The sequence below is a fragment of the Carcharhinus amblyrhynchos genome, chromosome 27, assembly GCF_965287045.1.
Source record: "Carcharhinus amblyrhynchos chromosome 27, sCarAmb.v2.hapA, whole genome shotgun sequence".
Lineage (NCBI taxonomy): Eukaryota > Metazoa > Chordata > Chondrichthyes > Carcharhiniformes > Carcharhinidae > Carcharhinus > Carcharhinus amblyrhynchos.
In genome coordinates, this window is record NC_137350.1 from 22,181,310 (window position 1) to 22,208,728 (window position 27,419).

Genomic DNA, 27,419 nt, shown 5'->3' on the forward strand with positions numbered 1-27,419 from the left:
CGGCATTTACTAATAACGTTGCATTCTTTCGCCCGGTAAATTGTCAAAACGCGGTACTCATATCACACAACTGGAACAAAATCGTCATCTTAAAAGGATGGAAATAGTTTTGCCATTTTACCATCTGCACTAGCAACTTCTCAAACACTGTACGCATGGATTGAGTGGGGCATCAGGAGAGCCGGAAAATGAATCTTAAATGTCAGTTCTGACACTTGTCAATTTGTTCCTTCCTGTCTACTTTTTTATTGGAAAAGGGAGGCGTATTTTATGATTATTTCCCGCCTCCTCCCCCCCCCCCACAACCTTTACGGAAGATAAGCTATCTGTCTGGCCCCGGAGAGTGGGAGGGGTGGGGGACACAGAGAAGGAGAGCGAATGGATATCGATTTTCCAATAACTCATCAATGCAAAATAAGTCTAAGGAGGTGATAACAATGCAACGCCGCCCTCGTGGTCTTAGAGTCCGCCTATATAAAAAGGAGCTGAGATCTCGAACAGCTTCAGAAGAGAACTGAACACAGCTGAGCAAACAGTCAGGACAGACACACTCTCTCTCTCTCTCACACACTCTAGGATTTTCTTTGAACGTCGACAGGACATCCAGACAACAGGGGTAAAAAAAGGCAAGTACTTTATCTCAATGCGCTTTTTCGAATTCCTAGCTGGGGGTCAATGTTACCTTTCCAACTCCCACTGAAACGATGTTGTAACTTTTTCCAAACGTTTTATGAAATGGTCTGGCAGCAAGGAGAGGCGGATAGAAACTTCAATAGGCACAACTTTATATCTGAATAGTGGTGCACACTGCCTCTGCGGATCTAACTATTCAGTGCTTGATACTGTCATTTCAAGAACAGGTAGGTAATACCTACTGACCATTGCTGTCAGGGGAATTGTGAGTTTGAAAGCTGGGAAGGAACTCAGTTGGTCACCCCGAGCGAGGAAGAAAATAGCACAGATGCTCTCAGTGACTACATGACTGCTGAACTAACTAAACTGTTTCAAATTCAGGGGATAGTTGCCAGCACCTTTTGTTGATTTGGATTGAGGAAAGCTCTGTATTTCTGCATGATGTACACAGGATGCACTGATTCTAGCTTGTCTCTGCATAATTTGATTTAAGTTTATTTATTAGTGTCAAAGTAGGCTTACATTAGCAACTTCTCAAATACTGTACGTGTGGATTGAATGGGGATCAGGGTAGCTTGAAAATGAATTCTAAATGTCGGTTCTAATTTTTGTTTCCCGTAATGAAGTTACTGTGAAAATCCCTTAGTCGCCACACACCGGTGCTTGTTCTGGTGCATTGAACCTGGCCAATCCACCTAACCAGCACGTCTTTCGGACTGTGGGAGGAAATGTGAGCATCTGGAGGAAACCCACGCAGACATGGGGCAAATGTGCAAACTCTGCACAGACAGTGACCCAAGCCGGGGATCGAACACCAGTCCCCAGAGCTGTGAGGCAGCAATGCTAACCACCGTGCTGCCCACCAACACAAGTTTACCCAATGCCTATCTGAATTGAAGGGGCGTTTTTCTACCAAATACATTGATGTAAATTAATCTGACATTGTACCTTTAACAGTATGAACTAGTCAGGGTAAAACTTACTAGTGGTACATTCTGCAGCATTTTGAGTTTTTAAAGTAGTTCTTGCAGAACTTCAGTGGCACAATGGAATCCTAGTTAACACAATTACGTTTCCACATAATTAATTTTCCAATCCTTTTCATGCCTGAACCATATAAGAGTGGCAGAGTGGCCAATACAGACCTATATATTTAAAGTCACAATTCATTTAACCCAGCTCCACTGCATTGTCCTATATTGGCTTGGTTCTGAGTAAGGAATGCATTCATTTATATATCTTACATACAACAGCAATAAGAAATCTGGGTAACTTTTAATAATAACCTGTGGATACTTGATTTGGTTGACTTGACTGATTCAGTTCAACACTATAGGTGACCAATAATGACCGAAGTCCAAAGAATCTGTTTAGAGAATGAACCCGAGTTAACTGACAGCAAAGAAGGGATAAACGCATAAGGAATTAGAAAGTGTTAGTTTATGCAGATCTCTAGAAAATCAGGAAATAATTCAGAGCCTCCACTTTTACCATTAAGGTTTTTAACCTTTTATGTGACGGTCTAGGGTCTATTTAAAATCATTATTTGTTCAAGCAGGTGTTAATGTTAGTTACAAAATCTCATCTTTCCTTTGGTCTCTTATCTGGCAGTGCTCAGTTGTATGATGCTTAAATGCAAATGGAATAGTTTCCTTTTCCTCCCACTTATAATCAGATGGAGGATTTTCAAAATTTTGAACATAACTATAAGGTTTGCAGTAGTTTTATATATTCTTAATCACATGTAGAATTTCAATATGTTTTAATGGTCACTTCATCAGGTTTTTACTTCCCTCTGTCACTCTTGTATTTATCTCTCCAATTTAAATTAGCAATAGTTTTGTTTTTATGTGAGTGCCTGACTCCACTGGGCCAATTCATGATTTCCTGAATTCCTTCATTCATTTAAAATACTATATATGCTCACTTTTCACCATTCCACTTTAAACTTTTTCACACTGTCGTCTATCTCCCTCCCTCTGTTTGTAGTTGCTCTTGCCGGGAGATCTGCTGTAATGACATGTAACCTTCGCCTGTTTTGCACCATCCTCCCACATCCAATGTAGCTCACCTGCAACCTCCCTGTGACATCAATCATCCAGCTAGGTCTACGTTGACCCCATGGTCTGCTGCCCTCCAATTCTCCCCCCGAAACAGATTGATCGCTGTAGCTTTACAGCACTGATCAAACAGCCAAAGCACAGATTTTCTTTTTCTGCATTTCATTTTTTAAGTGTGCTCTTGCAATTTCAAGCCTCTCTCCTTTTGTCTTATGCTCTGTATATGGAATTTTTATCATAGACTTTAACATCGCTATTTCAGTGGCCTCTATTTTCTTCCACAGATCTTTCTTTCTAGTCCAGGTTTCTGAGGCAGACAAGAAAGTAGATAGAATGTAGCATTTTAGCAGTTTCTTTCCATGTCACAAGCTTGAATGTTCTTGTTGTTAACACATTCTTCACTTTCATAAAATTACTCCAGGCTGTCTCCATCCTTCTTCTGACTTTGACATCTCACCTGCCATCTTCTGGATCCATTTGTCCTAAATTGACAAACTTAACTCCTTGTTCTAGTGTGACACTATTCATTTAGCACTGCTGCTTCACAGTGCCAGGGATCCTGATTCGATTCTCAGCTTGGGTCACTGTCTGTGTGGAGTTTGCACATTCTATTGATGTCTGCATGGGTTTCATCCAGGTGCTCCGGTTTCCTCCCACAGTCCGAAAGACATGCTGGTTAGGTGGATTGGCCATGTTAAATTGCCCCTTAGTGTCAGGGCAAATGCATGGAGTTATGGGAATGGGGCCTGAGTAAGATTGTGGTTGGTGCAGATTTGATAGGCCAAAAGGCCTCCTTCTGGATTCTATGACTCTATAATTTCTTATTTCTTCAAATGTATTTCTTTCAATTCCATTACTTTTGTCCTTTGGATCATCATAATCTATATTCAAAGCTTCTGAATTTTTCTTGATATACAATATCATGTAAGTCTCTTTATGATTCTGCAAGTCACGGCTGTGTTGTCAGCATACCACAAGCTTGTTATGTTCTCGCCTCCAATTCTTATCCCGGGAGGTATATCTGCCACATGCTGATTTTAGATAAGAACATTTTGCACTTTCAGGTAACTGAAACCATGTGAGACTCAGTGAATGTACTTTGCCTCTAGTTATTCTTTTGCAATATTTTTCCTTCAACTTGAATTGGCAGAGTTCCGACAATTTCCAGGTCTGTTCTTGGTTTGATCCCAGCAGACCTGATCAACCAGGGCTTAATTCATATTGAACTTGTTCAGATTTTCTCTCCTCTGGCAATTACCTCTCTCTCCAAAACCCACCTCACATCTTCCAACACTTTTTTTCTAACTGGCACCAATGTGATGTTTCTCCTGTCATGTTTGAGAACAGGTTTGCACATCTCACCACTCATGGTCTCTTGTGTTTCTATGCCATCCCAGTAGTTAAGTTCAATGGTGATGTAATCTCAGTTAGTGAAGTCAAATGAGCCCTTCTTTTTTACAGTGCTACCTCACAGTGCCAGGGACCAGGGTTCAATTCTGGCCTCAGCCGTCAGTCTATATGGAGTCTAAATGTTCTCCCCGTGTCTGTACAGGATTCCTCCAGGTATTCCGGTCTCCTCCCACTATCAAAAGATGTGTAGGTTAGGTGGATTGGCCATGCCTCTTAGTGTCAGGGGGAATAAGCAGGGTAAATATATGGGGTTATGGGGATAGGGACTGGTTGGGATTGTTGTCGGTGCAGGCTCCTTGGGCCGAATGGCCTCTTTGTGCACGGTAGGGATTCTCTGATTGAACTGGACAAATTCTTTAAGTCTATTGCTCAGGTTAAAACTGCATGCTGAATCTGAATTCTTTGTGTTCCAATCAGTACTCATACTCAAATGTGAGAAACGCTTTTGAGATTGCTCCAGGTTTATAGTAGTACAACATTAATGATACAAATATGTAAACCAACTTCTAATAATCTAACTACATGAAGCTTGTTAATGAACAGTCTTTTTCAGGCTGGTTTACTCAGCATGTTGTTCTGATTTTGGCTTTCCCTTCCCTGTGTGACAGATGGTGGCCATTCAGAAGCCTTGGACAACCCTGATTGCTCTTGCTATCTGCGTGCTGGTGTGCCTCGGGACCTTGGTGGATGCCTATCCCCCCAAACCTGAGAACCCAGGAGAGGATGCGCCCCCAGAGGAACTGGCGAAGTACTACTCTGCTCTCAGGCATTACATCAATCTCATCACACGGCAGAGGTAAGCTAAAGGCACACATCATTGAATATGCAAAATAAGAAACAAGTCAGCAACAATTCACACTGCATATTTATAACTCACACCACAGTCAGTTCCTGCTGCAGATCATTAACAGCGCTAAGCAGTCACTTCATGTGATTGATTTGCTTACGTTACTCCCTTTGTTGTTCAATTAGCATAATATAACTTTTTTTACAAACATAAGTATAACGTTTCCCAGTTGCTGAGTGGGGATGTTCACTCCCCAAAAGCAACATTATCAATTTTTTTTTGTGGAGGCAGCAGCTCCGTATGGTCCTGACCAGACTAATTCGTGAGATTTGAACGCAGCGCTATGCTGTCCCATTCAGGCAAGTCTCAGGTTTACTCCATGGTCAACAGAAAATTATTTATCATGTGGCACAGTGGTTAGCATTGCCTCACAATGCCAGGGACCCTGGTTCAATTCTGGTCTCAAGTGACTGTCTGTCTGTGTGGAGTCTGCACTTTCTCTCTGTGTGGGTTTCCTCGGGGTGCTCCAGTTTCTTCCCACATTCCAAAGATGTACAATTTGGGGGGATTAGCCATGCTGAATTGCTGTTTAGTATCCAAAGATGTGTAGTATTGGCTATGATAAATGTATGGGTGTTGTGGAAATTGTGGAGGTTGGGGGGGGGAATGGGCCTGGGTAAGATGCTCTTTTGGAGAGTTGATGGGCTGAATGGCCTCCTTTTGCACTGTAGAGACTTTATGGCCTTCTAAGTGGGCTTCCTGCTCATGACCCCTATCTGAGGAATCCTGTCTGAGACTGGACGTTGGGCAAGAACAGAATGAAGCTTGGCTGATGAAGCCTCCCTGACTCAGATAGGTGGCCAACACGTACCATTAGGGTCACACTTGGAATTTAAGCAGTTGGCAGAGGCATTTGCAATAACTGTGCCTGTGGAGAATGAGTCAGTGAAAAGAGTGCAAAAGAAGTTGAAAGCTTCTGTTTCTCAGTGCAGCTAAATGTGAGTAATGTTTGCAAATTGTCTTTGAAATATAACATTCCATCGGGGCCTGCAAAACTGATTTTTCTTATTTGAGGGCCTTTAAATTCAGGACCAGCATTGTTCTAGGGAGTACATAAGAACGTAAGAAATAGGAGCAGGAGTAGGCCATCTAGCCCTTCGAGCCTGCCCCGCCATTCAATAAGATCATGGCTGATCTGAAGTGGCTCAGTTCCACTTTCCCGCCTTCTCCCCATAACCCTTAATCCCCTTGCCTACCAAAAACCTATCAACCTGTGTCTTAAATATATTGAGCGAGGTAGCCTCCACCACTTCAACAGGCAGAGAATTCCAGAGATTCACCACCCTTTGAGTGAAGAAGTTCCTCCTCAACTCCGTTCTAAACTGCCCCCCCCTTATCTTGAGGCTGTGCCCTCTAGTCCTACTGTCCTTTCTGAGCAGGAAGAACCTCTCCACCTCTACCCTATCCATCCCATTCATCATCTTGTACATCTCAATGAGATCTCCCCTCATCCTTCTAAACTTTAACGAGTACAAGCCTAGTTTATTCAGCCTCTCCTTATTAGCTCAAACCCCTCAACTCCGGTATCAGCCTAGTGAACCTCCTCTGCACTCCCTCCAAGGCCAAAATATCCTTGCGCAAGTGCGGCGACCAAAACTGCACACAGTACTCCAGCCGCGGCCTCACCAGTGTCCTGTACAGTTGCAGCAATACCTCCCTACTTTTATATTCAATCCCCCTCGCTATGAAGGCCAGCATCCCATTTGCCTTCCTGACCACCTGCAGGCTGGGTTTCTGCGACTCATGCACAAGGACCCCCAGGTCCCTCTGCACCATAGCATGCTGCAGCTTTTCGCCATGTAAGTAATAGTCCTTCCTACCATTATTCCTACCAAAGTGGACCACCTCGCACTTGCCAACATTAAATTCCATTTGCCAGTTCCTCGCCCATTCGCTCAGCCTATCTAGATCCCTCTGCAGACTTTCCACACCCTCCGCACAATTTGCCGTTCCACCAATCTTTGTGTCATCAGCAAATTTCGACACCTTACACTCGGTTCCCTCCTCCAGATCATCTATATAAATGGTAACTAGCTGAGGCCCCAGCACCAATCCCTGGGGCACTCCACTAGTCACCAACCGCCAATCTGAATAGCACCCATTGACCCCCTCTCTCTGCCTTCTATTTGACAGCCAATCCCCTATCCACGCTAACACCCTACCCCCAACTCCATGCCCCCTAACCTTCTGTAACAACCTCTTGTGCGGCGCCTTATCAAACGCCTTCTGAAAATCAAGAAACACCCGCATCCACCGGTTCCCCTCTATCCACCACACTAGACACATCCTCATAGAATCCCAATAAATTCGTCAGACACGACTTCCCCTTAACGAAACCGTGCTGCGTCTGCTCTATCAAACAATTCTCCTCAAGATGCCTCGCTATTTTCTCCTTAATTACAGATTCAAGCATTTTACCTACAACAGATGTTAAACTAACTGGCCTATAATTCCCTGCCTTTTGCCTACTACCCTTTTTAAACAACAGCGTAACATTAGCCGTTTTCCAATCTTCCGGCACTTCCCCGGAATCCAGCGAGGTTTGGAAAATAATCATCAAGGCATCCACTATCACCTCCGCCATTTCTTTCAGAACCCTTGGATGCATTCCATCCGGTCCTGGGGACTTGTCCACCATCAGTCCCTCTAGTCTGTCGAACACTGCCTCTCTAGTAACAATAATGTCATTCAGGCCCTCCACTCCTACCACCTTTCCATTGTTAACACCCGGCAAATTATTCACGTCCTCCTCCGTGAAGACCTAAGCAAAAAAGTTATTCAGGGCCTCAGCCATTTCCTCATTCCCCCACCACCAAATCCCCCCTCTCATCCTCTAAGGGTCCAACGTTCACCCTAGCCAGCTATTTATAAAAACTCTTACTATCCTTTTTTATATTTAACGCTAGCCCAGCTTCATAGTTTATTCTTCCCTTCTTTATCAACTTCTTCGTCATTCTTTGTTGATATTTAAACCTCTCCCAATCCTCTTCTCGCCCACTACTCTTAGCCACTCTAAACGCATCAGCTTTTAATTTAATACTCTCCTTTACCTCCTTCGTTATCCACAGCTGATTATCTCTCCTCCTATGATCCTTTTTAACCATCGGAATAATTTCTGCTGAGCACCAAGAAAGATCTCCTTAAAGATCCTCCACTGTTCCTCAGCAGACCTACCTTCCAATCTGCTCCCCCAATCAACATTCGTCAATTCCTCTCTCATCCTATCATACTCCCCTCTGTTCAAACAAAGGACACAGGTCTGGGAACCCACTTTCTCCTCCTCCATCTGCATCAGAAATTCCACCATACAATGATCACTCTTCCCAAAAGGATCCTTCACCACAAGGTCCCTAATTCTACCTGCCTCATTACATAACACCAGATCTAAGATAGCTCTCTCCCTCGTCGGCTCCAACATACACTGTTCAAGGAAATACATGCAGTATTTGAGTTGAAAACATTTCAAAGTAATTAATTTAGGAAGCGCAGAAGTCATTAAACTGAACTGTTCAGCTGGAAATAGTCAGTCAAATAATTACGCCTTTGATTCAAGTCTTCATTCATATTTGGTTATTATCTGCGTGCTGTCAAATTATTCCCTTATAATAATTGTATTGATAAGATGATTCAGAACATTCCTGAATAAATCAATGAAAGATTTGCTCAAACTTACAAAAACACTAAGTTTTTCTCATCTGATTGTGGGAACTAATTAATTTCTGATAAAAGTGCAATTTAATTTCTAAAAGCCTGTAATGCTGGCTTTACACAGCAATTAACAATTAAATCCATTGGGACCAAATGAAACATTCCTGTCTTATGCTGATAGCCAGTGTAGGTACAGACCACCCTATAGAATTCCTCCTGTGAAGAAGGTAGCCATGATGTGGAGATGCCGGCATTGTACCCGAGTGGGCACATAAAGAAGGGTCACAACACCAGGTTAAGGTCCAACAGGTTTATTTAGAGTCATTAGCTTTCGGAGCATCACCCGATGAAAGCACAGCGCTCCAAACGCTCATGATTCCAAATAAACCTATTGGACTTTAACCTGGTGTTGTGAGACTTCTTACTGTACTGTGAATAAGGAATCCATTTAGTCCGTTGAGTCTGCATCAATTCTCTCTGACAGCATACGTTACCCTGGACCCTATCCACACATTTGCCATAGCTAATCCATCTAACCTACACATCTTGGGACATTCAGGGCAATTTAGCATGGCATTCCACCTAACCTGCACATCTTTGGACTGTGGGAGGCAACTGGAGCACCCAGAGGAAACCCACACAGACACGGCGAGAACGTGCAAACTCCACACTGACAGTGGCTCAAGACTGAAATCAAACCCGAGTTCCTGGCACTCTGAGGCAGTAGTGCCATCCACTGTGCCACTGTACCATGCATAGAAAAGAAGGAACTTCCATTTATGTAATGCTTCCCACAACCTCAGGTTGCGCCAAAGCACTTTATATTTGTTGAAATGCAGTTGAAGTACAATCACTGTTCATAATGTAGGAAACAAGGCAAACACTCACTGGTCAGCATCACCAATACTTTATGAATGAGTACTTATTAGCTTGTAAATCAGCATTCAACAGCCCTTGAGTATTTCAGATAGTGTTCCAAGCATATTCTGAAGGTGCTTTACTTCTTAATTTTAATTTTATTTCACTGGACAAAGTGTGCTATAGTCTATCCTGCTGTGCTGAAAGTGGTTATTGATGCATGAACCCAATGGTGGTAGCGTGTCACAGATAACTCGGGGTTCAACTTGCAGTGGCAATATGAAATTTTCCATGCATGTTGTAATCTGGGGCAACAGATGGTGATGGTGGAGGCTTCAGCTTTCTTTCCATCACATGGCAGACCAGGACTCTCTCCCAATCTTGCCACCTGCCATTGGTGTGTGTTGGAAAGATTCATAGGTTAATACTCAACTGTACATGCACATTATGAACCCACCTTCCTTGGTCATATGTTGAGGTGCGGCAGGATTCCCAACTGGAGCTTCCGATTCAGAGGCAGCGATGCTACCCCCTGCACCATAAGAGTTCCCTCAAGCTCCCAGTGTGCTCACTCAAAATATTAATCTACTAATTTAGGTATACCCTCTCATTCCAATTACCTGTTTGTAGCATTTTTAATATTTTGTGCATGATTTCTTTTCATTATCTCCAGTTTACTGTTGGAAGAGAACAATACATTTTTCAGGGTTTTGAACTCTAATTCATCTCATAATGCCCAGTCTAGTAGTGTCAAATGCACATCCTACCATTCAATTTTTAATATAAATTTTTATTCTGTTCTTAACATTACAAAGTCAATATGCAGAGTGGATAGGGCAAACCTAAACCCATCTCTCTGCTTGCCCCAAAAACCAATTCAATTTCAAAATGAAGCCAATTCATGAACCCCACAAGAACATAGATCATAGAATCCCTGCACTATAGAAGGCCATTCAGCCCATCGAGTCTGCACTGACAACAATCCCACCCAGGCCCCATCCCTGTAACCCTACATAATCCCCTTGACACTAAAGGGAAATCCCACCAGACCTGTAACCCCAAGTATTTATCCCACTAATCCCCCTAACCTACACGTCATAGGACACCAAGGGCAATTTTGCATGGCCAATCCACCTAACATTGCACACCTTTGGAGTGGGAGGAAACCGGAGCACCCAGAGGAAATCCATACAGACACAGAATGTGCAAACTCCACACAATTACCCAATGTTACATTCTTAAAGTTCTACAGCTGGATTGACATCAGAGTTTTTAATGGGATCCCAATATTTACACATTTTTCTGTAACATGAAATATTTTCAACACATTTAATGAGCTGAGTTTGTTTTCCTTACACTGTTACATTTGGCAAATGATCCCAGAGTTTTTTTCTAAGTCTATATTGAATGTATGGAATGAATTCCTCTTTATTCTGGGAGCACTTAGAAATCACTCTGATTTTTTTTAAAAAATTGATTATTTTTGTGAACAGAAAGCAGTGTCCTTTTGGAAACACTTCTGAAGCAATGGACAATGAGCCTATACTGTATGAAGCAACAGGGATGCATAGAAAACTCTGATCTAATTTTTCAATCATCAGTTTCTCAGCGTAGTGTAATCGCAACCCTCAGATTATCTCTCCTCCATTCCCCAGCTCACAAAGGCTCTTATCGTTAGTCATCCTAATTGCAACAATCTAACAGCCCTAACTTAATTCCCCAAAATAGCAATGGAAGAGTCTGCTATTAATATTAATCCATTAAATTTGCAACTGCTAATTGAGCCAGTTCCTTGTTTTTCTCCCCCCTGTGCTTCATAGAGTTCACATTTACTGCCTCAGCACAAACATACATTCTTGGAAGAGTATTGCAATGTTGTTAACTGATTGATTAAAACCCGTCGTGCCCTCCCCCACACACCATATGCTAGTGCCTCCTGAAGGTATCTTCAATTGATACTTAGAACGTTGAACTGAACTAAGAGGTAATCAAAATGCACTGATGAAATTATTAACACAAGGCCAACTGAAGTGTTCAAACTTCCCAATCAAAGGTCATTTCTTTTTGTTTTGCCTTAAGTTGTTCTAGGAGGGAGCTGTTACTGTGTAGATTGCTGTCAGCATTATTTTTATCAGTAAACTATTCAAATCAAAACCCTAGGTGTCAATATTTGTGAAGTGAACACTTTTACCGCTTGTATGCTTGGTGTGTTAACACCAAGAAACACAATTGCAGTCTAAAGCTCCCTCTGCTCTGCATTATAATGTGGCTTAATCTAAAGTATAGCTTTTTTAAAAGTTTATTTTAGTGTCACAAGTAGGCTTACATTAAAACTGCAAGGAAGTTACTGTGAAAATCCCCTGGTCACCACACTCCAGCGCCTATTTGGATACACTGAGGGAGAAAGTAGCATGGCCAGTACACTTACCCAGCATGTCTTTCAGACTGAGAGAAAACTATAACGCCCGGAGGAAACCCACACAGATAATGTGCAAGCTCCGCACAAACAGTGACCCAAAGATGGGATCAAACCCAGCTCCCTGGCACTGAAACAACAGTACCAACCACTGCCACTGTGCTAAATAGAATAAAGCACTTGTATTGTGCCAGTTTGATATTTCTCTTCTGTCCACCAGATAGCCATTTTTGGGCGATCATTCTGGTAATTTACTGCCAACTCATCTACAATTATGAATAGTTTTGTTCAGTAGAACAACTGTCTCTATGAACTGAGTTGAGGTTGTAAAAATAATTTCACTTTTTTATTCATTCGTGGGATATGGGCATCGCTGGCTGGCCAGCATTTATTGCCCATCCCTAATTGCCCTTGAGAAGGTGGTAATGAGCTGCCTTCCTGAGACATTACAGTCCATGTGTTGTCAGTTGATCCACAATGCCATTAGGGAATTCCAGGATTTTGACCCAGCGACTGCGAAGGAACGGTGATATATTTCCAAATCAGTTTGAGTGGCTTGGAGGTGGTGTTCCCATGTATCTCCCTTGTCCTTTTTAGATGGAAGTGGTCGTGGGTTTGGAAGGTGTTGTCTAAGGACCTTTAGTGAACTTCTGCATGTATCTTGCAGATCCAATTGTGCAGATGACTTGAAAGTGACATTCATCAGTCTAGGCTGGATTCAAACCTGGGATTGAGGTGTAAGCAATTGTTCAAAACTCTCTCTGCCATGCAATTTACAAAAGAAAAAGAGCCATGAGACATTAATTGTGGGATTAGTGTAGAGGTGGCCGGCACAAAAACACCAGTAACTTCTTGTGTAAAAGTAAGGGTGGTGAAATTCACTTAAAGGTTCTTTTTAATGTCAGTCCATTCACCTTTTGAGTGAAACATGCCATTATTCATACTTTCACACTAAATTATTCACTTTTGCTACTGGGCTCCTTTATTTTCCTGTCAGTCCAATCTGACTCAAGGGTTCAGAGTGCTCTGTAAATGGAACATATGAACAGAAATCTCTTCAGCATGGTAATTATCAGTCACTGCAAAGAGACTTATTCATTGCATACATATGTTATTACAAAATGGTTCAATCCTGAGTGTTCACCCCGAAGGAGACTGACTGGTGTGAAACTTGGGGCGGAATTTTATGGCCCGTTGCAATGGGGGCAGGGCCGGCAAACACGGTGAGCTGGTTCAAAAGTCCATTGTCTTCGGCAGAACTGGAAAATCCCACGGGTGGGAAGGTCTGTAAAACATTTACCTTTACTTTGCACTATCTGTCTGACTGCCAGACTAGAGATAAAAGTAGTGAGCATCTTGAGCATTATCTTGCTGGAACGTGGTGAATTAGATTATACATCTGTTTAGAGAAGAGGATTTAGATTGATTGCCTGTTGGCTGCAGTTTTACGGCATTTGAATTCCAAGAGTCTCAGCTCCAAGTCTTTGCATATCCTCAGTGAATTTCTCCAGCTCCTGACTATGTCCAGGGTAAACACAGTAAGAAGCCTCACAACACCAGGTTAAATTCCATGTCGGTATGCGCGATCTTCTTGGAGATCCTCTCCACTTGGAGCTGGCAGTTTGCAGTGTCGATGGTAATCATGATGTGGAGTTGCTGCCATTGGCCAGCATCTCCACATTATGTCCAGGGAATCAGATGATAAAACTATAGTACCTCAACTCCCCGGAGGCCAAGTGGGGTTATGCACGTAGAGTCCAAAGAATTTCAATTCTACCCTTCTCCCCTTGACGTAAAGGAAAGATTTGGGCAGCCTTTTGTAAAACCTGCTTTCAATCTACCTCATTCCATATGAACAGTGGTGATTCAGACCATTGAAGCTCCCACTGGACGCAGGCAGGCACTTAACTTAAAATGCCTATGTCCTAGCTCAATGATGTCGCCAGCATCATACTAATATCTAGCACACTATCATCTCCATGGTCAAATGAGCTGACTTGCCAGAAGGGTCCAATGTAAGTTTGAACACACTCTGCCTCTTTGAAATCCTTATGGGCTAGGCAGATTAGGAATGCTTCATCCTCCCCAACCAATTCCAATTGCCATGGAAACTGTCCTCCCACTGCCTGCTGAGGATCTTCCCCACGCCTTTCCAGTCGCACTGCCACCTGCCAGACCAAGTAGAGAATCTGGCAATGTGTTGGACGGGTCTTCAGAAAATGTTATTTTAATGAGACTCAGGCCTCTGGTCTCTCAGGGCTCGCCAACCACTACTGGGCTCATGAGTTCCCTTCCTGATTCCTCGCTCTCTGGAAAAAAACAAGGTTTATGGATCTACACAAGAAAAGTGGGGATTGAAATTAGCACTGGAAGAATTAGGAGAAAAGAGGAAGATAAAGCAATAAATGAGAAAACAAAAACAGCATTTGATTTACCAAAGATATCTGCATGGTAGCACAGTGGTTAGCACTGCCATCTTACAGCTCCAGACATCCTTGTTTGATTCCCAGCTTGGGTCATAGTGTGCAGTTCGCATGTTCTCTGTGTCTGCATGGGTTTCCTCTGGGTGCTCCAGTCTCCTCCTCCTGTGCTGATTAGGTACATTGGCCATGCTAAATTCTCCCTCAGTGTACCTGAACAGGCGCTGGAGTGTGGTGACTTGAGGATTTTCACAGTAATTCCCTTGCAGTGTTAATGTAAGCGACTTATGACACTAATAGATAAACTTAAAACCTAAGGAAATTGAGAGACTATTTTAATTTTTCAGGCCATTAAACTTAATAAATTGACAAGCTCCATCAATATCTAGTTCTAAACACAAACTTCACTCTTTTAATTTCACCTGAGTAGAACAAATAATTTTGTGGTGTTTTGCACCGATCTAACAGACAACATCTATTCACTTTTCTGTGGAGGACGTGTTGACTCTGTGGATGCTGCCAATGGATCACCTCCACCTTTGGTGTCCTAGGCCAGAATTCTACCGCCTTGCCTGCGCTGGAATCCGGGCGGGTGAGGCTCGCAGAACGGAAATCTCTGTCAGCCTTGGGCAGGATTCTGCAATCTCACCTGAGCGAGGTCGCAAAATCCCACCTCTAGTCTCAACTAAAATGATTCCTGGTGGAGCACCTCAGAACATTTTACTGTGTTAAATGCGCTGGGGAAACAATGTTATTTGTTGTTCTCCCAACGTACTTTACATGAGATGATAAGGAGCAGGAGTCGCCCCTTGAGCCTGGTTGACCACTATATAAGATCATGGCTGATCTGATTATGGCCACACTCCTGCCTTGCATTATCACACTTTGCTCTCTTGTAGATCAATAAATAGGTCTCTTTTAAAGTACAGTACCACTGGTGAGCAGGCAGATTAAACATCCAATCTGCAGACAGTAAAGCTCCATAATTAACAAACAAGTGAAAGGCCAATAAATGCATTTGATTTTGGTTGAGACATGAATATTGGTCAAGAAACCAGGAGAACTCCATCCTCTTTGAATAGTGCCATACATCCTTTACTCCCAACTGAACAAACAGTTGGTGCATTAGGTCAGAATGTCACGGCCATTCACACTGGAGGGAATTTTGCATCCTCCTGCAGGGAACAAAGATTTGGCTGGGTGCCAAATTCTCCAACTTCGCTGCAGGGAATGACAGGTAAAATCACACCCTTAGCTTAACATTTCAGCAAAAGAAAACCATAACAAATCTTTAGTGTTACACCGAATAATAACCTACATTTGGTGCTCCAGGCTCAGAATGATTTCTTTCTGACTGAGTAGGTAATCTACATTTTTATGTATATTGTATGCATATTTTTTATGTATTGTATGTAGTGACACTGGTAAGAACTAAATGGCAAATGTGCATTTAACTTACAATTTTTAGGGTTTGCAGATATACAATGCAAACTTTAACTCAAATACCTTTGCCATTCACCAATCACCATTGAAGTAAATTGTTGCAGATTTCCCTGTATGTTTCTTTAATGAGATGTGGGCATTGCTGACAAAGTCAGCATTTGTTGTTCCTCCTTAATTACTTTTAAATTGAGTGGGATATTTCAGAGGACAGTTAAGGGTCAACCACATTGCTTGGGGTCTGGAGTCACGTGTAGACCAGGACAGGTGAAGATGGTAAGTTTCCTTCCCTAAAGGACATTAGTGAGCCAGATGGGTTTGTCCGACAATTGTTTCACGGTCATCAGTAGATTCTTAATTCGAACTGTTTTTTAAAAATTGAATTCAAAGTCCACTATCTGCCATGGCTGGATTCGAACCCAGGTCCCCAGAACATTCCCTAAGTTTTTGGATTAATAATCTAGCAATAATACCACTGGGCCATCACCACCTCTATTTTACACACTCACCATAATCATTCACAGTCAACCCTGTATTCCTCCGATCTTCCTCAGCATCTCAGTATCATTTAATTTATAGATTTCCTGGTGATCTCTTGGTTTCCATGTTAGCATATCAGATTCTACCCATTAACCCTTCAGTCCACTTTCTACATCGCAGCACAGTTCACTCCAACTCCCCTGATTTTCCTACTCACTAGCAAATCCAACGAGGAATAAAAGGCATGGAATAACAGAAGATTATCTAACCAACCAAATCTACACCTTACATGGACCATGCCCAGTGAACTGGGTAATCATCTTTATCCAATCCATTACAACTCCTGAAGAAGCATTTATAAAGTTTGTTTTTATATCTCCCAAAGGTAAAGCCTTATCTAGCCTTTTACCATGCAATATTCATTTCTGATTGCTTGCCTGCCGAGATGTTTACAAACAACAAACTTTCAGGCTGTAGCATACTCCATAAAGAATTTATTTGGACAGAAATCTTCTATCAAGAGAGTCAGAACAAGTGACCACAAGGAACAATTGAGTCAATTTGCATTGATGGAAAAGCACATGAGGGTGAAAAGAATAGAAGGATAAACTGGAAGGATGAGATGAAGTAAAATAGGAATAGGTTTGTCTGGATCGCGAGTACATCTGCATAGATGAGTTGGGCTAAATCGTCTGTTCCTGTGCTGTGAATTCAATGTGAAGCCTTTAATCATCTGTCTCCACATTTTCTTCTCCTTAAACTCATAAGGAAAGTTGCCCTATACAATCTTCTAAATAAGGGCCTTGTTTGTCCTATCCCGTCACAAAAGGGGTGGCATTGTGGTTAGCACTGCTGTCCTGGTTCGATTCCCAGCCTTGGGAGACTGTGCGGAGGTTGTACATTCTCTCCATATCTGTGTGCGTTTCCTCCAGGTGCTCCAGTTTCCTTCTATAGTCCAAAGATGTGCAGATTAGATGGATTGGCCATGATAAATAGTGTCAAGGGAATTAACAGGGTAAATATGTGGGATTACGGAGATAGAGTCTATGTGGGGATTGCAGTCAGTACAGGCTCGATGGGTTGAATGGCTTCCTTCTGCACTATAAAGTTTCTACAATCTATGAAATACTGCACCAGCATTGCTAACAGCTACTTCCAGGGCAGCACAGTGGCACAGTGGTTAGCACTGCTTCCTTACAGTGTCAGGGACCCTATTTTGATTCCCAACTTGGGTTATTGTCTATGCGAAGTTTGCACATTCTCACTTTGTCTGCCTGTGTTTCCTTGGGGTGCTCCGGTTTCCTCCCACAGCCTGAATGACGTGCTGGTTGGGTGCATTGGGCATGCAAAATTCACAGTGTATCTGAACAGGCACCGGAGAGTGGTAACTAGGGAATTTTCACAGTAACTTCATTGCAGTGTTGATGTAAGCTTACTTATGGCACTAATAAATCAACTTTAAATGTGCCTTAAATTGGCTCCTGTATTGTGGATTCAAAAAGTTGAATACTTATTTTATTATTCTGCTGATGAAACAATTCACTTGCAGGTGACATTTGAAACTCTCATTCTTGGAGTTATATTACTATTCACTCTTTGCTCCTCATTATTTATCTTCTGCCACATATTCAGAATTGATATTCCTTCAGGTGGGGACAGTTGAAATAAATCAAATGTAATGATACATTTCCCACTCATTACTGTTCATAGGAATTAAGAACTGTACATGCAAATTACTGGAAATCTGTGTGAACTCCTATTTTATTCAAATGATAATAGTTGGAAAAGTATTGAAAGGTATTTTGAAATCGTGTTTAATAAACAAAGGAAATTAAAATTTCAGGATTAAACCTACTTGTTTTTTTCCCTCTCTAATAGATATGGAAAGAGAGATAGTCCGGAAGCTTTGTCAGATTCCCTGTTTGATGAGAGCAGTGATCACGTTGGGAGGTCAAGGTAAATATAGTCTAAAGAAGTGTTTCTCATGGTTAAAGATCAGTGTCCTACAGGGAAATGACATTCGCACGCAGACACTTTTCAACCTACTCAATAATTACCATAAAAACTGCAAAGATGATTCACTACCTTTTGTTTCTAACTTATTCAACAGTACTTTGGCTTTTGTTTAAATGAGAGCGATTCTTTCCACTTAGAAAGGAACTCCAATTAAAATAAAATGTTAGCATTAGTAAAATGTTAATCCTTAAAGCAGCAATATCAAATTGAAAAAAAAGGTATGCAATGCTGCAATGTTTAGAAGATTGTATTTGAGAAACCAGTGGTCAGAAAATTCCACCCATGGTCTCCAATGGGGCATTTCAGAGGCTTCACTAAGTTGGTCCCTGGAATGAACTGGTGGTTTATGAGGAAAGGTTGAGTAGGTTGGCCTATAGTCATTGGAGCTTAGGACAATGGGAGGTGATTGTAATGAAACATATATGGTTGAGGGAGCTTGACAAGAGAGATTCTGAGAAGATGCTTCCCTTTGTGGGAAATCTAGAATGATGGGCCCACAGTTTCTAAAGAAAGAGGTCTCTCATTCAGATTGAGCTGAGGAGGCATTTCTCCTCAGAGGGTTGTTGATCTTTGTAACTCTCTACCCAAGAGAAAAGAGGAGACCGACTCTTTGAACATCTTCAAGACTGGGTTAGGCAGATATTTGATCAACTAATGTTATAGGCAGGAAAGTGGAGTAGATATCACAACTATATCAGCCATGATCTTATTGAATGGTGAAAGATGCTCAAAGAATGAAACAGCCTAATCTTGCTTCTATTTCTCACACCCAATAAAAAGGATCTCATTGGTTCATTAATAAACTTTAAAGTTTTCCTGATCTCTGGAGATGAGAGCAATACAGTTGAATTCAATGTTATGCGGGAACCAGAATTATATTCAGATCAGAATTTATACTGAAAGCAGTCAAAACTGCCAGGTGTGCTAAAAGTTGTACAGTTTCCTTTCACTAATAGAAAAAGAACCAATACTCACTCTGCACATTAAAAAAAAAACTTCTATAGGCATCACTGGCTGGCCAGCATTTATTGCCCATCCCTAGTTGCCCTTTGAGGGCAATTGAGAGTCAACCACATTGCTGTTGTTCTAGAGTCACATGTAGACCCAACCAGGTAAGGATGGCAGATTTCTTTCCCTGAAAGACATTAGTTTTTTCTGATAATTGACTATGGTTTCATGGTCTTTAGTGGGTTCGCAATTCTTGATATTTTTTATTGAATTCAAATTCCACCATCTGCCGTGACAGGATTCAAACCCAGGTCCCCAGAACATTAGTTAAATTTCTGGATTAATAGTCTAGCAATAATACCACTAGGCCATCACCTCCCCAAATAAAGGAGCATTTCTAAAGTGGCAAAAGCTGGACAGGACATGATTTGGTTAGTCTGCCAGTTTATAATCCAGATAATTGAGCAACATTACACAGTTCAAAGATTGACTTAAAAGCCAGCCTTAGATCAAGAACTCTTCAAAGTCAGGGTGAAAAGTTCAAATGTTCTAGAATCTCAAGGTTATTTATTGGTGTCACAAGTAGTCTTCCATTAACACTGCAATGAAGTTACTGTGAAAACCTCCTAGTCGCCACAGTCTGGCACCTGTTCGGGTATACTGAGGGAGAATTTAGCATGGTCAATGCACCTGACCTGCATATCATTGGACTGTGGGAAGAAACTGGAGCACCTGGTGAAAACCCACATAGGCTTAGGGGAGAATGTGCAATCAGTGACCCAAATTGGGTCCCTGGCACCATGAAGCAGTAGAGCTAACCATTGTGCCATCATGCAACCCATAGAATCCTGGATTCTAAATGGAACGAATCAAATTAAGAAAGCAATATGAAATAGAATAAACTCAAAAGGTTTGAGTATAATTCATTTCCCACAGACTTACCTTTCTGAGAATGAATCATATATAGGAAAGCTGTACGTACAGAACATCGCTGCCATTTGTCACCTCTTGTTGTGAGACATTTCTCAGTATGAATGACCTGATAGCGTCAGTTGTATGGTACATCTATCATTTGATGGTGTTGCATGATCACACACAGGCATTGATGCACAGTTATTATTTTGATGACAGTACGAACATCCCTGTACTCTATTAGGCAACATATTATTAAAACATATGTTGCCAACATAGAACATATGGATCCTAAACATGTTTAGCTACGTTTGGACATATTATCATTATCACTGCATGAATACGTGAAAACTATAATGTTAAAGCTAAATTAAAATGACAAATAGTCCTATTCCAAAAATTATACTGATATATTTATGCAGTTTTGAGATTTATATCAACTCACCACCATAAGATATAGGAGCAGAATTAGGCCATTCAGCCCATCGAGTCTGCTCCGCCATTCAATCGTGGCTGATATGATTCTCATCTCCATTCTCCTGCCTTCTCCCCATAGCCTTTGATCCCCTCATTAATCAAGAACCTATCTATCTCTGCCTTAAAGACACTCAATGACCTGGCCCCCACAGTCTTCTGTGGCAATGAGTACACAGATTTGCCACCTTCTGGCTGAAAAAATTCCTCCTCCTCACCTCAGTTTTAAAGGTGTCCCTTCATTGTAAGGTTGTGCCCTCAAGTTCTAGGCTCCCCCAGTAGTGAAAACATCTTTCTACATCCACTCTAAATAGGCCTCTTAATATTCTGTAACTTTCAATTAGATCCCCTTTCATCCTTCTAAACTCAATAGGCCAAGACTCCTCAACCACTCCTCATATGACAAACCCTTCATTCCTGGGATCATTTTTGTGAACCTCCTCTGGACCCCCACCAAGGCCAGCACATCCTTCCTTAGCTATGGGGCCCAAAACTGCTCACAATATTCCAAATGGGGTCTGACCAGAGCCTTACACATCCTGCTCTTGTATTATGGCCCTCTAGAAATGAATGCTAACACTGAATTTGCCACCCTAACTGCCGACTGAATCTGCACATTAACCTTAGAGTCTTGAACCAGGGCTCCCAAGTCTGTTTGTGATTCAGATTTCAGAAGCCTTTCCCCATTTAGTAAATAACCTATGCTTTTATTCTTCCTACGAAAGTGCATAATCTCACACTTTCCCACATTGTATTCCATCTGCCATTTCTTTGCCCATTCTCCTAGCCTGTCCAAGTCATTCTGCAGCCTCCCCACTTCCTCAACACTATCCACATACCTTTGTATCATCCACAAATTTAGCAGCCATGCCCTCAGTTCCATCTCTCAGGTCGCTAATGTATATAGTGAAAAGTTGTGGTCCCAATATTGACCCCTGTGGAACACCACTAGTCACTGGATGCCATCTTGAAAAGGACCCCCTTATCCCCACTCTCTGCCTTCTGTCTGTCAGCCAATCTTCTATCCATGCCAGTACCTTGCCTTTGTCACCATTGGCTCTTAGCTAACTTAGCAGCCTCCTGGAAGGCATCTTATCAAAGGCTTTCTGGAAATCAAAATAATTCACATCCTAGGTGTAATGTGAACATATAAATGTCTTTCAACACTACTGACCTTTATATTCTTTTTTGCTGATTTATGTGAGCTTTGTGGGGAAGATCCCAAAGCAGTGAGTTGGCGTTCACAATGTGTGATTTAGTAACAAGATTAGTATGATGATACTATCATTTTCACTGATATAGTCCTTTTAACTTAACAATACATCCCAAGGCTCTTTAAAAGCTTCACCAACAGAATTTCGCATTGAGCTACACATGGAGATATTGGACCAAGTGACCAAAGCTTAGACAGTGGCACAGTGGTTAGCACTGCTGCCTCATAGTGCCAGGGACCTGGGTTTGATGACCGGCTTGGGTCACCGACTGTGTGGAGTGTGTATCATGTCCCCGTGTCACGTGAGTTTCCTCCAAGTGTTCCTGGTTTCCCTCCACAGTCTGAAAGACATGCTGGTTCGGTGCATTGACCATGCTAAATTCTCCCTCAGTGTACAGATGCTGAAGTGTGGCAACCAGGGGATTTTCATAGTAACTTCATTGCAGTGTTAATGTAAATTTACTTGTTACACTAATAAAACTAAACTTTAAAAAACAGTGAGGTAGGTTTTAAGGAGGGTCTTAAAAGAGAGAAGAGAAGTAAAGAGCTGGAAAATCAAAGACGTTTCAGGGCTTAAGGTATTGGTTGCTGGAGACACAGCCGCTAGTGGTGGTGCAATTAAAATAGGAATATTTAAGAGGCCACAATTGATGCACTACTGAGATTTCAAGAACATAAGACTGAGAAAGGAAGATCATCGATTAGGGAGGGATTTCTAGAGCATGGAGGGATTTAATAACAATGTGAAAAGAACATAATATAAATTCAGTAGCTCAGCTCTATATTCTTAGAATCCCTGCAGTGCAGAAGGAGGACATTTGGTCCATTGAGTTTGCACCAACTCACCAACAAACTATCTTGCCCAGGCCCTATCCCTGTAATCCCACATATTTACCCTGCTAATCTATACATTTAGGGACACTAGCGGGCAATTTAGCATGGCTAATCCACCTAATCTGCAGATCTTTGGACTGTGGGAGGAGACCGGAACACCCAAAGGAAAACCAAGCAGATTGCAGGAGACAATGGTAATTTTAACAGCTGGGCCTCAGTCAACGTTGCTAGTACACCTCCCACCCATTCTGGGCAGGAAGAGGGAGCAGAGTGGTCTCTGGTCGGAGACGATTGTGCGCTTTGGGTCCCCTGGTATCATAGACTCATAAAATCCCTACAGCGCAGAAGGAAGCCATAGGGCCCTTCGAGTCTGCACTGACCTCTCCCCATAACCCCATGCATTTACCCTAGCTAGTCTCGCTCACACTAAGGGGCAATTTATCATAGCCAAACCACCTAACCCACACACCTTTGGACTGTGTGAGGAAACCAGAACACCCGGAGGAAATCCATGCAGACATGGGGAGAACATGCAATCTCCACAGAGTCACCCAAGCTGTATCTTCTAGATCAATGACAGAGAAATGGATTTGGACGTTTCAGGATGGGGAAGGAGAGGGGAGCAGTCTAGGGAAAGGGCTGTTGAGACTTTCCTTGTGGGCTGCTGGAGCACTTACTCTAGTGAGTCCAAGAGGAACGTAATATCTTGACTTACCTGGAAGGCTTCATAATCTTCATGCCAGTTGCTGAGATGTTTCAGCCTGTGAAGACTTAGAGCCTGCCATCAGTGTCTGAATGACTTAACAGGCGGCAGATTGGTAAAAATGCATGAGGCTTTTGTCTGCATCCCAATGGTAATATCAGAAAAAACAGAAAAGGGGTGAATTTGAAGGGGCAACATGGTGGCTCAGTGGTTAGCACTGCTGCCTCACAGCGTCAGGGACCTGGGTTCAATTCTGCCCTTTGGTCACTGTCTGTGTGGAGTTTGCACGTTCTCCCTGTGTCTGCATGGGTTTCCTCCCACAGTCCAAAGATGTGTGGGTTAGGTTGATTGGCCATGCTAAGTTAACCCTAGTGTAAAGGGGATTAGCAGTGTAAATGAGTGGTTGCAGGAATGGGGCCTGGGTGGGATTGTTGTCAGTGCAGACTCAATGGGCTGAATGGCCTCCTTCTGCCCTGTATGGATCCTATGGAAAATATGTCACAATCATTTTTAACTGTCCTCCAATTCTGTGTCTGCTGAGCGATTTAGGGTTAAAATTAATCATCTTTTGTACAATAATAAAACACAACCTTCTGGGAAGCAGGGTGCCAACAAAATTGCCACATTGATTTTTAATAAGACTAACTTTTCAAAAATATATTTGTGACAAAATTGGAGAGAAGCTATTGCAAAATCTGAAAAGATTTCCATTCCTGGAAGTAGAAAAATTATTATTTTTATTATTTTTCGCGAGGCAATGTGCAGGTTGCTCTTTTTTCAGTTCAATAAAGCTCAAAATAACCAGACAAACCAAAAGTAGAAAAGTGTTGATGTAAATAGATGGTTTTTTTGAGTAGTGACATTAAAAGCTGCATTATTATCTTGCATCATGATTTATTTACTGGCCTGAATATGCAAGACCTCTTGATCATTGCTGTAGCACGTTGTTGATTACCTGACCATTTGGAGCTTCTGATCCATCTGGGTCAACAGAATTTAATGCCCTCACCCTGCTGAGTTTGGAGAAGGGTGGTGGACGTTATGATTGAGCAGGAAGGATACAAGGTGGGGATCCCAGTGCCCTTCTGCCTCTCTGCTTATGTCTGGGGCAGGGAGGCGTGTGGGCAGCCTTCTCATCCGGAGACTGATGGAGGCCCTTTGGTGGCCACTTAAGGGTCTCAGACCCACTGCTGTTTGTATCCCAACAGTGTTGGGAGGGGTTGTCATTCAGGAGACCACCCAGTTAGTTTGCCAATGGCCTACCTGGTGTGTATGTATGTGTGGGCGGTGGGGGGGAAACCATTATTCATGGGTATATTGTGCCTGATTGTGGAATCCAGCATTGAGGAGTTGGGGGTGTCCCGCAGGAAATCACTCACTGGCCTTTGCATCAAATCCAATCCTCATCTGTGGCCCCCATTACATCTGCACATGTGCCTAACTGGCTATCATCAATGGTCGGCCCCACTGTAGCACTGGCAACGGCCAGCGTTCCTCTTGGCTCTGCCACTACTGGAGAGCTGCTGGTCTCTGATAGACCGACAATGCTTGTGACGGGAGTGAATTTACACCCATGGACGGAGGAGGTTTGTGGGGCGGAAGGAGGCTTCCTCATCAGACAAGAGGCTGGTATTGTCCAGGTAAGTGCCTATTTGCAATTAAATGGTGGTTGGGCCTCCAGAGAAAAGTGGCTTGGTGCTCCCACCAGTCCTCCAACCAGTGAAGGAGGCCTCCATCACCCACACTAAACCTTAGCTACTGTTTCTAAATTCACACTCAGATCAATTTAAATTTCAAGTGATGACAGTGCCCATTACTGATTATAACAGCTTCAGGACATTTACATAGAACAGGACGATCGCTTAGTCTGTGATCTGCAAAACAAATCCGCTAATTCAGTTAAAATCCAATTAGAGTTCACCTAGCTAAATGCATCTGTACTTATTTAACAATTTCTTTGACACAATCACATCTTTGAAGATCTTGGCTGAAATGAAACAAACTTGAATCTAATTCTATATAAAGTTTAATGTGTAAGATTTTATATCAAGCCATTTATTTCATTGCAAAATTAGCACAGCTGATAAATTTTGCCATTTCTGTAACATTGCTTTCAAACACTTTCTTAGTTCTTTAATATTCAGAATTCAGTCTCTATTCTCATTTATGATTTCCCCTTTTTTATTCTTCCCTCTAATTGAATCATCAAATCCCTATAGTGCAGAAGGAGGCTATTGGACTCATCGAGTCTGCACCAACCACAATCCTGCCCGGCCCCTCTCCCCATAACCCCAAGAATTTACCCTAGCTAGTCCCCCGACACTGAGGGGCAATTTAGCCAATCCACCTAACCTGCACATCTTTGGAGTGTGGGAGGAAATCAGAGCACCCGGAGGAAATCCACACAGATGTGGGGAGAATGTGCAAACTCCATACAGGCAGTGACCCAAGGCCGGAATTGAACCTGGGTTCCTGGTGCTGTGAGGCAGCAGTGCTAACCACTGTGCCACCTTGCCACCCCAAGTTCATTTTTTAAAAAACTTTTCTGCTTAATTTTTGAAATCCCTTGATATCCTAGGGGATTTTCACAGTAATTTCATTGCATTGTTAGTATAAGCATACTCGTGACACTAATAAATAAAAACCCTTTTGATAGGAGAAGAGAACTTTGAAATAATGGGTACTGCTGTATTTTATCAAAATGATTGGAGAAGCTTAAAAGTCAACTTCCAGGAGAAGAAAATTGTATTTTGTTTTATTGGAGTCCCAAGTGAAGGAGTGTGCTGTGGGTAAAATGAATTGGAGAAATGACAAATAAATCAAAGAATAGTAGTTGGGTGATATAATGAGTTCTGAGATGTCCAGGGGATGAATGAACACCAGATGGAAGAGTACTGTTTTAAACATAGGGAAAGTTTAATAGAACAGGAAAGTGGAATGCAAGGTGGAATATTTGAAGCTTAATTTCGTCTTTAATATTTGCCTCATAACTGAAATATGTCATCATTGAAATATTTTAAATTGACATCCATTTAGGGGTAGGCGATGGCTGAATGGTATTATCGTTAGACTAGTATTCCAGAAATTTAGCTAATGCTCTGGGGACCTGGGTTCGAATCCCATCACGCCAGATGGTAGAGTTTAAATTCAATAAAAAATATCAAGAATTAAGAGTCTACTAATGATCATGAAACCAAAGTCAATTGTCGGAAAAACCCATGTGGCTCACTAATGCCCTTTCAGGAAGGAAATCTGCCTTCTTTACTTGGTCTGGCCTAAATGTGACTCCAGAGCCACAGTAATGTGGTTGACTCTCAACTGCCCTCCAAGGGCAACTGGGGATGGACAATAAATGCTGGCCAGTCAGCAACACCCATCTCCCATGAATGAATAATAAAAAAAATTTGAACACTTGTGCCTGAAGCCTCCAACCTTTGCATGGTGGGAAGGGTGGCACAGTGGTTAGCACTGCTGCTTCACCACACCAGAGACCCAGGTTCAATTCCTGGCTTGGGTCACTGTCTGTGTAGAATCTGCATGGGTTTCCTCTGGGTGCTCCAGTTCCCCCCCGCCCCAGTCCAAAAGACATGCTGGTTAGGTGCATTGGCCATGCTAAATTCTCCCTCAGTGTCCCTGAACAGGCACTAGAGAGTGGCAACTAGGGGATTTTCACGGTAACTTCATTGCAATGTTAATGTAAGCCTAATTGTGACACTTGTAAACTTTAAGCTAATGTACAGTGAAATCTAATGCTTGTATTTGACCGATTTTTAATTTTTATTGCTTTACACAGGTACGATGATTCCTTGATGTGGTGATTCCCTCCTCTTTGTACCTTGTCTACCTTTTGTGTCTTTGCGTTTTAATTATGGTGCAGATGGACCAGACCTCTAAAGAATTATGTGAAGACGACACCAAACCAAAAGGATCACTGCATGCAAACCTTTTTCATGCATTGAGAAACCATTGAAGCTTTTTTGTGGCAGGCAATTGTACATAATTTATTGTTAAATATAATATATGGCAATCAAAATCAAAATGTGGGGTCTCTCTGAGAAAAAGAATCTTCTGTTTGTATTGTAAAAATGTTTACGTGCAATTAAAGTT

At 42.2% G+C, this 27,419-nt stretch overlaps 1 protein-coding gene across 1 annotated transcript; it reads left to right on the forward strand.

The window, feature by feature from the left end:
* The first annotated feature begins 525 nt into the window (after window positions 1–525).
* LOC145358965 (peptide YY-like) lies at window positions 526–27,419 on the forward strand. The gene is made up of 4 exons (XM_080213314.1): window positions 526–626; window positions 4,712–4,899; window positions 18,091–18,168; window positions 27,106–27,419. The coding sequence occupies exons 2-4, from the start codon at window positions 4,712–4,714 to the stop codon at window positions 27,128–27,130; spliced, it is 291 nt and encodes a 96-aa protein (XP_080069440.1). The 5' UTR covers window positions 526–626; the 3' UTR covers window positions 27,131–27,419.